This window comes from Schistocerca cancellata, chromosome 11, assembly GCF_023864275.1.
Source record: "Schistocerca cancellata isolate TAMUIC-IGC-003103 chromosome 11, iqSchCanc2.1, whole genome shotgun sequence".
Lineage (NCBI taxonomy): Eukaryota > Metazoa > Arthropoda > Insecta > Orthoptera > Acrididae > Schistocerca > Schistocerca cancellata.
In genome coordinates this window covers 17,886,976-17,902,001 of record NC_064636.1, presented here as the reverse complement: position 1 = coordinate 17,902,001, position 15,026 = coordinate 17,886,976, and the positions used below count along the sequence as shown (strand labels likewise).

The window sequence follows — 15,026 nt, the reverse complement described above, 5'->3', positions numbered from 1 at the left end:
ACCAATGTGCTTGCAACCTTCTTAATAACTTAACATATTACAGACCTTGTTGATAGAAATATGTTTTACTCAACAAGTGATCCCTCTGTGACCAACCATGGCAGAATGTTAGTGAGGATGAAAGACCTGTACCTATACCAAAAATGGAGGAAGTTAGGAAGGCAATTAAAAGCAGAGATGATCAAAGGTGGAGGTGAACATGTAACAAGATTGGTACATCAGCTGATAGTGGAAATATGGGAAAAGGAAGAAATGCCATAACAGTGGAACATGGCCATTGCATGCCCGATTCATGAGAAGGACAAAGCAAACTATGAAAATTATCGCGGTATTGCTTTAGTCAGCATGGTGTACAAAGTGTCACCCAAAGTCATTGCTATGAGACTTACATCAATTACAGAAGAAATACTCGGAGACTACCAGTGTGGTTTTTGACGGTGCATATCAACAACTGACCAGATCTTCATTATAAGGCAAATAATGGAAAAGCGTTATGAATATAATGTGGATGTACACCAGCTTTTTGCAGATTTTAAACAGGCCTATGATAGTGTTAAAAGGAAAAAGCTATATGACACCATAATGGAGATGGAATTGCCAAGTAAACTTATCAGACTGGTACAAATGACCCTAACAAGTACAAAATGCCAGAATGAGATTTTCACTCTGCAGTGGAGTGTGCGCTGATATGAAACTTCCTGGCAGATTAAAACTGTGTGCCGGACCGAGACTCGAACTCGGGACCTTTGCCTTTTGTGGGCAAGTGCTCTACCAACTGAGCTACCCGAGCACGACTCACGCCCCGTCCCTACAGCTTTACTTCTGCCAGTACCTCTTCTCCTACCTTCCAAACTTTACAGAAGCTCTCCTGCGCAGGAAAGCTTCTGTAAAGTTTGGAAGGTAGGAGACGAGGTACTGGCAGAAGTAACGCTGTGAGGACGGGGTGTGAGTCGTGCTCGGGTAGCTCAGTTGGTAGAGCACTTGCCCGCGAAAGGCAAAGGTCCCGAGTTCGAGTCTCGGTCCGGCACACAGTTTTAATCTGCCAGGAAGTTTAAAGTACAAAATGCCAGATAAAAGTAGAAGGAAAACTTTCTAAAGAATTTGGGGTCAACCAAGGGCTATGACAGGCTGATGTATTATCCACGCTACTCTTCAACAAAGCGTCGGAGAGAGAGACGCGAAGGGTGAAGACTGATAACCGAGGTGGCACTCTGTTTAACCGTATGCACCAAAACCTAGCTTATGCCGATGATGTGTGTATGCTGTCTAGAAGTTTGAAAGAAATGGAAGGAGGATTTGGCAGACTGGAAAAGGAGGCAGAACAGTTGGGACTTAGATTAAATAACAAAACACAGTATCTCTTTGCTTCCAGGAAAAATTCTGTTGTTAAAGAGAAATATATTATGTTGAACAGGGGCAATTATGAGAGATGTGAAAAGTTCCAATACCTGGGAATGCTGGTTACAGAGGATAGCAGAACAGTAGAAGAAATAAAAATCTAGGCTTGCTGCAGGAAGTAGAGCTTACTGGGCCCTGATCGAGATCCTTCAGTCACGTAGCCTGAGCAGAAAATCAAAGGTGACTGTCTATCGAACAGTCATAAGACCGGTGGTAATGTATGGCTCAGAAACATGCACAATGACTGTAGCAGAAGCAGAGCTCTTGAGAAGATGGGAGAGGAAAATATTAAGAAAGATTTTTGGAGCCGTGTATGAGGTAGGGCAGTGGAGGATAAGGAGAAACAAGGAACTGGAAGAACTGCATAGAAATCCTGACTCAGTGACTGGAATTAAGTGTGACAGATTGAGACAGCTGGCCCACGTAGAACGAATGTCGGAGGATCGAGCTGTCGAGAAGGTTTACACAGGAAATCCAGGTGGCAAAAGGAGCAAAGGGAGACCCCGGAAACAGTGGCTGGAGGATGTGGAAAACGATTTGAGAAAGACTGGAGTCAGGAGATGGAGGAAATGAGCAGAAAATATTCAGGACTGGGCTGCGATCATCGTAGAGGCCAAGGCCCTACACGGGCTGTAGTGCCAAGGAGTAAGTGAGTGACTCCTTTAATTGTGCACTCACTAAAATGTTTCCAGTTATTAGGTATTTCATTTTAATAAATGTGTAGTACATATGCTCTTGGATTATTATAGTGAAGTCATGAGTCTGCAAATGCTATTTAGATCAAATTAAAGATAGATTAACAATGCACAATTTAAGCCTCAATAAAATTTTCATACTCTGCTGATGTGCACCTGTCAACTTTGGAATAAACATTCAGTATTTACTCTGTTAAGAAATTAAAATAATTTTTTAATCCCAGCATGTTGCTCAGCTCATAAAATTCACAATACATCTAAGTTTGCAATTGATAAATTTCAACTTTTCACTATAGAAGTTTTTTTTTAATAAATTTATAACTATTTCTCAAGCCATTCAAAAAGAGTACAGGATTTAAGGAGTTTTTGAATTTTGTATTACTGAACACATGGATGACTGAGCTTTTTTCCAGCTGTTGATGGAGTACTACTACAATGCTTTCCAGTCATAAGGTATTATTTTGCAACACAGTGGGAGAATTGTCCCAGTAACTATACAAAAGTTTTTCCAGAATGTTCAGAATCGTGATGAGATGTAGCTAGAACATACTGCTATTTGCTGTTTTTTCAAGATTGACTAAAAATGTTTCATGTTTCTGTGGAGTCCTCAAAAAGACATAATTTTTTGGCTGTTGAAGTTTTTTCTATAATAGAATCCTTTAAAAAACAGAACAACAAATATCAGATACTTTTTTGGGGTTCAAAACTATGACCTGTCTTAATCTTCTTACAGCAAAGATATGCAGTCAATGCAATTAGGGTTTATACAGTGGTACAAAACAGCATTGGAGTATCTGGTATCTAGATTTGATTTCTCAGTAAATAATGCATTCTGTAAAGTGAGTAACGTGTCTCTGGAGAAGGAGATCAATTTCAACTCTGTTCTGAAGATGCTTCAGGGATTAAATTTGGAAAACTGAATAGATGTTGATGAATTTTATGAAGATTTTTTACTATTAAAGGGCACAATTAGTATTACTGTAAATAATAAAAGTAAAGAATCATGTGTAAGTGAATGGATGGCAATTCTAAAAGTCCTTCCAGTAGAAAAACAAAATAATGGCAGTCTTGCCGAGGACTGCCGAGTTGTAGTTTTTATTCTCAATTCCACCGACATATGGATTTGTCGAAAGCATTTTCAGCCAGGAACTATGGTTGTGGATAGATAGTAACAATAGGCTTCACGTGGACACACTCAAAGCACAACTTCTAGTGAAAATAAACTCAAATATAAAGTGTAAAGACTTTCTAAATATGGTCCTAAAAGGTATGGAAATTTTGGCATGTGCAAGAAGCAAGAAGAAATATTCTTTTAAACAGAAATAATATGTCTTATGTGTATGAATTCAATTTGTAAGAAATAACACAATGTGTGTGTTCCCAAAAATAAATCACATCAAATATGTTTATAATTTATAATCCTACAGCAATTTAAAAAGACTGACTTTTATGTTAGGTAACATTAAATTGTACTTGTGGGAATCATTTTTCTATGAATAAAAGAAGGAAGAGGAAATAACTATGGATTTAATTTCATGCTGCACTGTGTCCCTCAAAATCCTGAAATGTCCCTCTTTTTTGACACTCTTGTCCCTCATCTTACTGCTACAGAGGTTGTCACCCTAGCCAAAGCCCAATGACTGACTGTTAGTGCCTACCACAAAGGAGCCATAATCACTCTTATTCATACACAGTGCAATATTATCAATAGCTGTCGGCACGTACAGCAGTAACTTTCCAGTATATATCCAAAACAATAAACTGTATGCAAACCTAGCACGCCCTAGTATTATTGGTTCACAATAAATGGATTCGAGTAGGCCACAAATTCCCCCAAAAAGCACACATCTGTGTGATTACATCATCTTAGCAAACAAGGCAATACTTACATCTGAATGTACGCATATGTAAGCCACACCAAATACTCATCACAGATCCTCGTCAGTCACACGGCATCGCAAATGCACAAAACCACAGATCGACAACAAACTGGAGCAGCTCAGCAGGCCGTAGCGACTGGAACGCGAGCCGTTCCGTGTCGACGACAACAAATCTCCATACGTCTTATCTGGACTCGGCCAGGCCGGGCTGGCTGCTGCATTGGACCGAGTGAGGGGATGGAGGGCAGCTACAAAGCACCGAGCAAGGACGAACAGTGAGAACAGCGCTGCACTGAGCCAAACAAATTCCTCTTCCCAGAACCAATCAGACACTATGTCTTTTCTACGGTTTGTACGCCAAAAGCAAAAACTCCCAGAGTTTTCCAGAACAAAAAGAAAATCCCCCAAGTTTTCCTGTTTTCCAGGATGCTGAACACCCTGAGAAACTGTAATTTATGGATGACTATGGACACATTGTTTCTTAGGTTCTTATCCCTTTTTTTCTGCCAGAATGCTCTCACTATCAATGTTCTGACATTTATGTGAGATTACTGGAGACTTTCGCTTTCTTGTGAGTGGGTGGCAAGACATCAAACATTTTAACCGTATTCCGGGCCTCTAGAACTTACACTATCCTCCAGATTTAGTGTCCATTGCTACCTTCTACAAAAAGACTTTGTGTGTTGGTTTTGTGAACCTTATCAAAGTAGCAGCAAAGTTGATACAAAATGTATCTGCAGAACTGACCCTAATATTCTTTCCATCTCCTGAGCTTCAGAAATAAATTTCTGATGGGTATGTTTCTTCATTGTGTGTACAGTTTCATTAATTAACTGCTCATGATTATTAATCTCATGGTCAGTTTCACAGTAATTTCTTCTTTGCTTGCAGAGCTTTACACAAAGTTTCTAAATTTATTAGCTGATGTCAAGGACAAATAAACAGTATGAGATTTTTCACTCTGCAGCGGAGTGTGCTCTGATACGAAACTTCCTGGCAGATTAAAACTGTGTGCCGGACCGAGACTCGAACTCGGGACCTTTGCCTTTCTTCAAGGAGTGCTATTTCTGCAAGGTTCGCAGAAGAGCTTCTGTGAAGTTTGGAAGGTAGGAGACGATATACTGGCAGAAGTAAAGCTGTGAGGCTGGGGCGTGAGTCGTGCTTGGGTAGCTCAAACGGTAGAGCACTTGCCCGCGAAAGGCAAAGGTCCCGAGTTCGAGTCTAGGACTGGCACACAGTTTTAATCTGCTAGGAAGTTACAAGTATACAGTCGTAGTAAATTCGTGTACTATGGAAATTTTAGCTCGTTCCATTTTATTTACATTTTATCTATCATTACAAATTCTAGGAAACAGTTCTTTTTAGCAGTTATATAAGCAGTTTTATAAGGATTCTTTTTAGTAGTTATATAAACAGTTTTATAAGGAAATTTGCTCACTACAGGATTAGAGGAACAGCTCATAGTATCATTAAATCACATGTGCAACACAGGAAACAAGTGATAGAAACAACTGAAACAAAAGAAATATTTATCAGAATTTCAACAAATAAGTCACAGTGTACCAACCTCGGTAGCTGCAAGTGCTTCCAGAACAGGGACAGCGAAGTATGCTGACCGCAGATCGAATCCACCTGGCGGATCAGTGACACGGGGCCAGTGTGTCAGCCAGCCCGGTTGTGGTTTTTAGACAGTTTCACTCAACCTGTTAGGTGATACTGAGCCGGTTCCCACATTCTGCCTCAAATACATGCTACCTACACAAACATTAAGAACACTTTTTCACACTTGTACGTGTAACGAATGATACAGGTATCACTACAACACTAAACAATATCTTTATTAACATAATTACTAAACTTTGATCAGGTAAATTGTTCACCTTTATACATCATAACTTTGAAAAGTAACAGTTTGCACCGCTTAAGCACTGGTCTGCTGGAAATGAGACACCGTATGAGACGTGCCTAATGCATTTTGGGTATGGCACAGTGTCATAATGTATGAGAGATGCCTAATGTAGATGATCACGCCATTTGGAAGTTGCAACAATGCAATCTGGTTGTAAAAACAGGTGTGTTACGAATCACAATTACGTGTTGCCACCTCGTGGCAAAAATGACAAACAATCTAAGTTACACATTTACTTATGTTAAGAAATAATTAAAATATTATATGCTGCTTATTTTGTTAAAAACTTAGAGGCTTAAAACAGCTGCAAAATTATGTATTGTGTATTATAAACAGTCATGGCTTTAGAAATAAGTAATAAATGTTAAGGGAATTCCCACATATTAATACGAGTGGTGGTATCCCACCCTTTTTGAGAAGAGATAGCTCTCGAACAAAGATTGTTTAAGTAGTCAGTACTAGTGTGAGCACAGAGTATATGTATGGTGTCAGTGTGGTGGAAATTGAGCACTGGTAAAATTAGCCTCAGACGACTGCTGAACAATACTACTATTTTATTTTAAAAAAATGCAGCTTTATTATGTGTTACAGAAGAAGAGGTTTACGCTGATTTACTGTGGAGTACAAAAGGCAGTTGCACTGTGGATCACGGGACTCTGCAAGTTACAAGAGACATACTGCTCGCTATGCGTACGACTGAACATCCTGCAGCATTCAGAGCCACAAACCGTAAGCTGTCACTTCACATTTCAGTAGCATTTATTACAGAGGATTGGGCATAGCTAGTCATCACGTGAAACACCAACTTTGCTTGGTCTGTGCTACAACATCTAACAGTCTTAATTTGACTGTGCTACAATATAAAGTGAACTCTGTGTAGGGAAGTCATACTAGCAAAATGTGTCAAAGCCATGACATAACTGGAAATGCAAGTTTTACAAAACAAGTATTTATTTATGCACTTATGATGCAACATCCTTACAGTTTCAATCTTTTAAAGAAAGATTTTTTTACAGTGATAAGTGTTTATATTTATCTGAATACGAAGTCATTCACCAACTTACACTGACATTTCATACATAAATTATAAACCAACCAAATTTTGTAACAGATGCCATGTGTCGCTATTACTGTTAACAAAATGGCAACGCAAGATAAAGTAAAACTTCAACTTATTTACTTATTTTCTTCAGAAAACAGAGGTGGTTTGTGTACTTTGCCAATAGAAACCAGTGTCGCGTTAAGAAATCTGAGCCTGTGTTAATTAAAGTAATTGAGACCCATTATATAATTTCTGATTAAATATTGCTAGGTGACAAACTTTTTCATACCTTGTCTGAAATACTTTTATAATATTAGTGTTAAATATTTTACCACCAAAGTGATAAGTATCTTCATTGCTTACCAGGTTACTCATTAAAAGTTTATTGTGTTAATTTCGATGAAAAGTGCTGTGCTTTTTAAAGTAATTACATGTGTGTGAATACAGCCATGTTACTATCAGACATTCCTGCATATTTAAATGCTCCATGTTGAACCAATATCCTGTGCGATTGTCACCTCAAAGACTGTAATCATTAAAATTACTAGTTTTCCTCTATGATCATTTGCTGTTAACATCTGTTTCCTACCATTTAAACTAATTCATGTGGCAGATTGCAAATTCTCACAGAAGAAAGACAGTGATCACCCATCATATAGTTGAGCATCTACGGCACACAACTGTCTCCCATAATTTATGGATCTGATTGCCACACGTGGTCAGTAAAGCAATTATTACATCCTAATTAGAATAAAATAAACTGAGTCAAATGGTGACATCACACACACAGAATTTATCTATACATAGACAAGTTTGGTATACTGCTTCTGTCCTGGGGGACAAAGAGGAGACTGAAGACCTTTGCTGTTTGGTCTCCTTAAACAGTTACTCAGCATCACCAAGTCATAATGTATCATAAGGTAATATATTAGGACTCATTTTGTTTCTGATCTATATAAATGATTTGTCTTAATACTGAAAATAAGATGATTCTTTTTGAGGAAGAGACCACTACCATAACCATAATTTCACACAACACCACAAAAAGAAGCAAGATGGTACTTGTGTGTATGACTCAGTGGTTTGGAATCAACAAGCTAATTCTCAATAAAGAGAAAACTAAAACAATTCTATTTAGGAACAACAACAAAAGAAGAATAGTGATATCGTGACAACTAAAAGAAATAGATCTAAATTTAGTTCAAAATATAAAGTTCGTAGGGCTAACCATGGACATTCTATCGTAATAATGGACAAACCCGCTCCGCACCTCTTCATCAATAAATGTACTTCCATCAAACAAAGGTTCAATACTTTTTGAGCAAACCTCAGACAGTGATAGGAACTGGCTGTGATCTTGTGAATGGTCCATTGCCCATAAGGTCAATAGACATTAAGCACAAGCTCAGATACAACAAGTATACAAAAAGAAATTTGCTATTTCTTTCTCAAAGGAACCCTTCACTGTTTACCTAAGTGAGTTAAGGCACACGGAAAACTTAAATCTGTATAGTCAGACAGGGACCTGAGACCTGCTTCTTGTAAATGAAAGTCCAATGTGACCAAATTTTTACGGCGCTATAGAAAGTAGTAAGAATTTTCATGCGGTCGGTAAGACTGTTGTGTTATGTTTATGATATATAATGAGCTCAGTGACTTATAGTGATCCCTGAAGTGAGTATGCAGTTTTATGAATAATTTGTATCAGTTTACATTTTCATCTTTACAATTTTCAATCTATTCTTATTTACTACTCCCTTATATCATACAACTGTTTCTCCATTTCATTTCTTTTAGTCCCACACTGAGCATCTCTTTCCATTTTAACTGTTTTTGATTACCTTTTTTCAGTTTTCAAATATGACGTAATTTCCTATTAGTATCAGCTCTTGCACCCATCCAGAATATCATTGGTATCTGTGCCTTCACTTTTCTGCTACCTCTTCCTCACTGTCCCTTTTCCTTATTCTGCATTTTGATCTTTCTACATCACTTTGCAGCACTATTCCACAATTCATGCTTTTTAACGGCCTACTGTGTAGCATGCATCTATATACTTCTGGAGAACAACACAAAATTGATTAATACGTAAGAAACGTGTGTGGAATACAAAGAGTGTGATTAGTAATTCAACCACATTTTCTATTTCAATCTGTCACAAACATTCATTTCAGTCCACCTTCCATTACAGAAAGACATAAATAATTCTGAAATTTCAGCAAGATCACAAGACATAATGGGTCATTTTCCTCAGTCAGTATGATACATTTAAATGAGATCAAGTAGCTGGATTTAATAAAAACACTGAATGTTGAGAAATGCATTTCATCCATCACCTTAAATTAGTTTTGAAATATAAAACATGAAGTATGTTGCATAAAACTATCATTAATCTGCCATTAATACTGAGGCATTTCTGTCTTAAATATTGCTACCTTTGACAGGAATGGCATCTTACAGCAGTTGAACCTCTATAAGTGTGTGTGTGTTCTGTCCTCAACTAACATTTAAAATTCTCACAAATTGCTTGTGTCTAAATTCTTCCACAAAAATACTGAAGGACCAGTATATCATCAGTTCTTGGTACGACCTACAAAACTACTCTTTAATAGGTTTCCGTTAAGAACAAGGTAACACATACGTTGTACATTTAAACAGATGAATTATTTCAGCGGCTCAAAGACACTGTCTGCATAACTTTGTAGTCACTGGGAAACTGACAGAAGAATATTCGTAAAAATGCCTCTACAGTCAATTCTATTTTGCGAGTGTATGAAGTGTGCTTAGCTTATTGACAAATTTTGGTGGTAAACATCTTAGTAAATTAGCTTACTACGCCTATTTTCACTCGTTGCTTTCATATGGCATCATATTTTGGGGTAATTCATCACTGAGGAATAAAGTATTTATTGCACAAAAGCGTGTAATCAGAATAATAGCTGGAGTCCACCCAAGATCATCCTGCAGACATTTATTTAAGGATCTAGGGATATTCACAGTAGCTTCTCAGTATATATACTCTCTTATGAAATTTGTTATTAACAAGCAAACCTAATTCAAAAGTAATAGCAGTGTGCATAACTACAATACTAGGAGAAAGGATGATCTTCACTATTCAAGATTAAATCTAACTTTGGCACAGAAAGGTGTGAATTATACCGCCACTAAAGTCTTTGGTCACTTACCAAATAGTATCAAAAGTCTGACAGATAACCAACAAGTATTTAAGAAGAAATTAAAAAAATTTCTGAATGACAACTCCTTCTACTCCATAGAGGCATTTTTAGATATAAATTTAAAAAAATATTAAAAAAATAAAAAAAAAACAAAAAATGAAAAAGTTGTTATATTAACTTAAGTATGTTGTTAAATTAACTTAATTATGTCATGTATTGGAAAATTTGACTCGTTCCACATCATTATGAAATATTGTATTCATGATCCATGGAACTAGTATTAATCTAATCTAATCTAAAAAGACTAGGAAAACCAAAATAACGGCTACAATACTACTTTGAACAAATCTTGAATCATTTAATGTTTTTCAATTCTCATTTTAATGCAGTAATACCAGAACTAAAATTTACACTCATGTCTTCTGTGGTTATGAGAATGGGACAATAAAAGATAATTATACTGTCCAAGTTTGCAATGAAATTTTGAGTCTGTGCTCATTGCAACTCCATTAATCTTCATCATGTCATTTTGCTCTCTAATAAAGAAGCACTATACAGGCAGCAGTATTTCATTATCTGATTGCTACCTTACACATCAACAGCTTTTTAGAGAGTGCCTAACAGTTAGATTGTTTGGGAGTGGGAAGAGAGCCATCTCTCCAAGCCAGACCTGCAGTGGAAGGCGACACTCCGAGTCCCTACAAATGCCAACACTGCATGTTCTAGTGCTGTCAGAAGGTGCTAAACCTTCACAGCTTCCCTTTTATTCTTGAAAGCTAACATCGGTAACGGAGTGTTATTAAAATGCTGAGGAGCAATTCAATAGAGTTTTATATGATGAAAAAGGAAAGTAGAGCTGTGTGTACCTGAATTGAATTGAATTTTATTTGATCCTGTAAGATTACATTGTGTACAGTATATGTACATGTAATATAGGACATGTCGAAGTATTAACATTCATTATCACTTATTTTTCTATACCTTTAGCTTACATTTTTACATCACTGATAATGAATAACAATATACACAAATTGAATGGCATAAGCATCCTGCAACACTGTAAAACTCTTTTTCAATGAGATAGTCTTTAAGTTTCTGTGGAAAGCCATTGTGAAGTACACTATCTTGCAGGTTTTTGGGCAGATTTCTTAATAGTCTGATACCAGAGTACTGGGGTCCTTTTTCTAGCATTGCCAGTCGGTGGGGTATGCTCCGTACTTCATTCTTCCTTCTTGTATTGTGGGTGTGCACACTAGCATTTGTAATCCAGTCCTCACTACCTTTTGTGATGTACATTATTGTTTTGTATACATACACGATCAAAAAGTTAAGATACCTAAATTCTTGAAACAGTTTCTGCACGTTTCAGAGGCTTTTCTTCTTAAAATGGTCCTAATTGCTTTTTTTGTAATGTGGACACTCGTTTTGTCTTTTGTTTGTTTGAGTATCCCCACACAGTCACTCCATATTGTAAGTATGGTTTGAAAAGTCCATGATACACTGTACACAGAAGGTTCTTGTCTTAATACTGTATGTAGCTGCATCATTAAGAATATGACAGAGCTCAGTTTCTTACAGACATTATTAATTTCTTTTTTTCCCATTTCAGTTCATTATCCAGAAGAATACCTAAGAATCTAACAGATTCTACTTCTTCCAGCCTTGTTCCATCAACCTCTAAATCCATGTCTACAGCCTTTTCCTTGTTTTTAAACACTGCATACATAGTCTTTTTTTAGATTTATAACCAGTTCATTTTCCAACAGCCATTACGCTGTGACATTTGCAGATATGTATGCTCTTCTCTCAAGCTGTTCCATATTTTGGTCACTATTTAGTATTATCATGTCATCAGCATACAATATTTTCTTTTCTTCCTCCTCAACACCTACATAATTAACAAATACATTAAATAACAATGGCCCCATTACCAAACCCTGTGGCACTCCATATTTGATGGGTTTGGCTTCTGACTGGTATGAGTTTCCTAATGATACATACTGCTTGCGGTTGCACAAGTATGATTTTATTCATTCACCTGGTTGCCCTTGAATGCCATAGTTGCTTAATTTTTGTATCAGCATTTCATGGTCAATGGTGTCAAATGCCTTTGAAAGATCCAGAAACGTTGCAGAGACAACCTTTTTCTCATCTAAGGACTGTAAAGTGTAGTCTGTTAGACTGGCAATTGCTGATTCTGTAGATTTACCCTTTCTGAAAACATGTTGTGAGGGTATGAGAATGTTATGTTTGTCCAAATAGTAAACTAATCTGGTATACATAAGCATTTCTAGGATTTTTGAGAAACCTGATATCAGTGAAGGCTGGTTAAATAAGTCTTCTTCACTACTCATTTATGAAAGAGCAAGCCAACTCTAACAAGAATGCATGTCTGGCTGCTCATAATATCACATTAATACTATTATTTAAAACATTGGTATCACATATCTTTGACTGCATGTTCAAACAGTAAATAATCAGCAGAATTCTTAATAAGAGAAGTTAAGACTAAGAAGAGAGAAAATAGGATTACAGATTTATGTGACTGGCTGCTCATTTAGAAAGAAATGGATGATCCTGTCACTCTGCCATAACATTTGTCTTATTAGATAACATTTATATAATTGTTGGGAAATCGGAGGTCTGCTCTCTTGTTAGCAAAATAAAAAACATCTAGTCAAAATATTTGGTACAGACAGGATTCCACTGTGTACTGGTGGGTTCTCTTGTCTAAAAAGACAGCTACAGGTCACGGGTAGAGTTTGCTGCAGACACTTACTTCTACACCTTTCACTGAAAGGACATGAATCGTGGTCAAACATACGGCTTTATTAGTGGCAGTTCATCGGTTAGAACTTGAACCACGCTGCTTCTGACTTTTTTAAATCTTGACATATTACTTGCTCACTTCTGTCATGGGTTCTTCAGCCAGTATTTGTTTGATGACTTTTCTGACATTTCACCAGTACGAGTGGCTGGCACTGTCAAAGCTTCATCTTCTATTGCAGACTGAAGTAAAGCTTGGGGGTGGAGGTTCTATGTACTTGTATCTGTACATTGCAGCCATTTGGAGGAAACCTTCAGATGCATATAAAATTAAAATGTTCATTACCAAACGGCGCAAATGTGACGAATACTCTACTGATAGGAGCCAGGCATTTTCCTTTTTTAAAAGAAGTGTACAAATTAGATTACAAAGTTGCTGCATTATTGTATTATTCATTTCTTGTAATATATTTAACAATATGAGCATAAAATTACTGCTGGCTGTAATTATAACGCACTGCGTCAATGGATACAAATTTGCAACGTACAATGAGTAACAAATTCGACAACCACTGTGTTTACAAAAATAGTTGTTTCGCTACTTCTCGATGACATTTACGTTGTTTACGCACACACTTTATTTATTTTTGCAATTTATTTCAGCTGTACAGCAAAAAGGCACTCGTACACAAGCAAGTACAGTAGACCAAAAAAGGTCTTTTGTTTCCTTTTGCGTGTCGGCATATGCGAATGACGTACTGATGTGTTGGATGGTTCGTTTAAAGTTTACTAAACAATTTCAAAGTGCTTTATCACAGCCTCCCTGATAGCAAGCATTCATCAGTTGACTGTTTTTAAAACACACACACACACACACACACACACACACACACACACACACACACACACACACACCACGGCATTTGTATTTGGTAAAACACCCTATGCCAAACCTGGTTATGCAGCCACCTGTTCTTAACTTACGTAAGACGCCCATTTAAGCAACACCCACGAACCTAATTTCTTCTCCCATGTCTTTCATGCACCTGAACAAATTCAGATTTTTTGTTTTGTTTTTTTACTACTGCTGAAATAACAATAAACTACGTACCTACTGTGCTTTGTGCTACTCTCTACCGACTCGTGTAAGGTACTGTAAACGTAATATTTCGGTGATGTACCAATCAGGCTGGCGAATAGTATGTCAACGTCTACACTCTACAGGTGTTTTGGTACTCGAGAAGTCAGCATGTCCGCGAGTTCTTTCCTCTACAATTACTAGATAACAGTAATTACTGAGTAAATAGTATGTATATGGTTGGGTCATATTGAGCAAATATTATTGCACATTAATATAAGAAAAGTTTTGTATACGGCCCGCATATATTAAGTTGGTACAGTAACTTCGCACGTGGTCTCCCCCTCGGTGAAAGGCAAGGTTAATTAGGAGGGAGGTGACAGGTGACAGCTATGTGGGAGAAGAGGCAAACACGTACTTCCTTTACAGACCACTGGCAGCGATAGGGGGTCAAAGGAAGCTGGAAATGACCAATGAGAGCTGTCCAATTGCGGTTGTTGATCTGTCGTCTTGCTCTGCAGTCTGTACTGAAGTCTACAGTCGTCTTTGTTTTATGTTTACATATTACTGATCATGATAAACAGTTTCTTAATTTAAATTTCATAATGTTCACCGTGAAATAGAGGATATTTCCTGCTGAAAAAATGTCCACAATTAATCCTAAGGTAAGACATTTAATTTTCAGTAAATAACGTCATAGCCGCTAAATGAAAGGTATTCTCATATATCGTGAATTAAGCTGTGTGGTTTCCGTTTGTTTATTTAAATAACATTTATAAGTCAGTAGTAGTTTTATTTAAGGTAGAATTTTATGGTTTTTCAGAATATTCCAACACAACAAACTGACATTGAAATACTCTTGTGTAAATTCCCTGGCTATTCATTTGGATATTACGTGGTTTCAACGGAGGAAGTTATCAACAAGCATTTCTACAGGTTTCCAAAACAACCGCAATAGTTACTTCTGAAGTGGAAAACTGTTTGTAAACAGTCACCTGATGTGAACTGTGCTACTTATTTTATTTGTGAAGATCATTTTTTCGAAGAAGATTTTATGAATAAAATTAGGCAGTTTAAACAGG

At 37.0% G+C, this 15,026-nt stretch overlaps 2 protein-coding genes, 1 long non-coding RNA gene and 2 other non-coding genes across 7 annotated transcripts in view; 3 read left to right on the top strand and 2 right to left on the bottom strand.

The window, feature by feature from the left end:
• Positions 1–6,766, top strand: part of LOC126108447 (uncharacterized) — a 158,915-nt gene extending 152,149 nt beyond the window's left edge. Inside the window, exon 3 of the mRNA XM_049913661.1 lies at positions 6,474–6,766. Coding sequence (XP_049769618.1) covers positions 6,474–6,664 — 191 coding nt within the window. The 3' untranslated portion in view covers positions 6,665–6,766. The remainder of the gene's footprint in view (positions 1–6,473) is intronic.
• LOC126108445 (probable ATP-dependent RNA helicase DDX60) overlaps positions 1–15,026 on the bottom strand; it is a 204,753-nt gene that overhangs the window by 147,502 nt on the left and 42,225 nt on the right. For 2 of the 3 annotated variants that reach the window (XM_049913658.1, XM_049913660.1), the window contains exons 1-2: positions 13,978–14,076; positions 5,541–5,728 (exon numbers count right to left, since the gene is read on the bottom strand). The gene's annotated coding sequence lies outside the window, so the exon portion shown is untranslated. Of the gene's footprint in view, positions 1–5,540; positions 5,729–13,977; positions 14,077–15,026 lie in introns of those variants that run through there. The other variant, XM_049913659.1, reaches the window with a different exon arrangement.
• On the bottom strand, positions 717–791 carry Trnal-caa (transfer RNA leucine (anticodon CAA)). The gene has a single exon. It is a non-coding gene; the product is annotated as a tRNA-Leu (tRNA).
• On the top strand, positions 954–1,028 carry Trnas-cga (transfer RNA serine (anticodon CGA)). Its single transcript has one exon. It is a non-coding gene; the product is annotated as a tRNA-Ser (tRNA).
• LOC126108448 (uncharacterized) lies at positions 14,229–15,022 on the top strand. The gene is made up of 2 exons (XR_007523523.1): positions 14,229–14,609; positions 14,768–15,022. It is a non-coding gene; the product is annotated as an uncharacterized LOC126108448 (long non-coding RNA).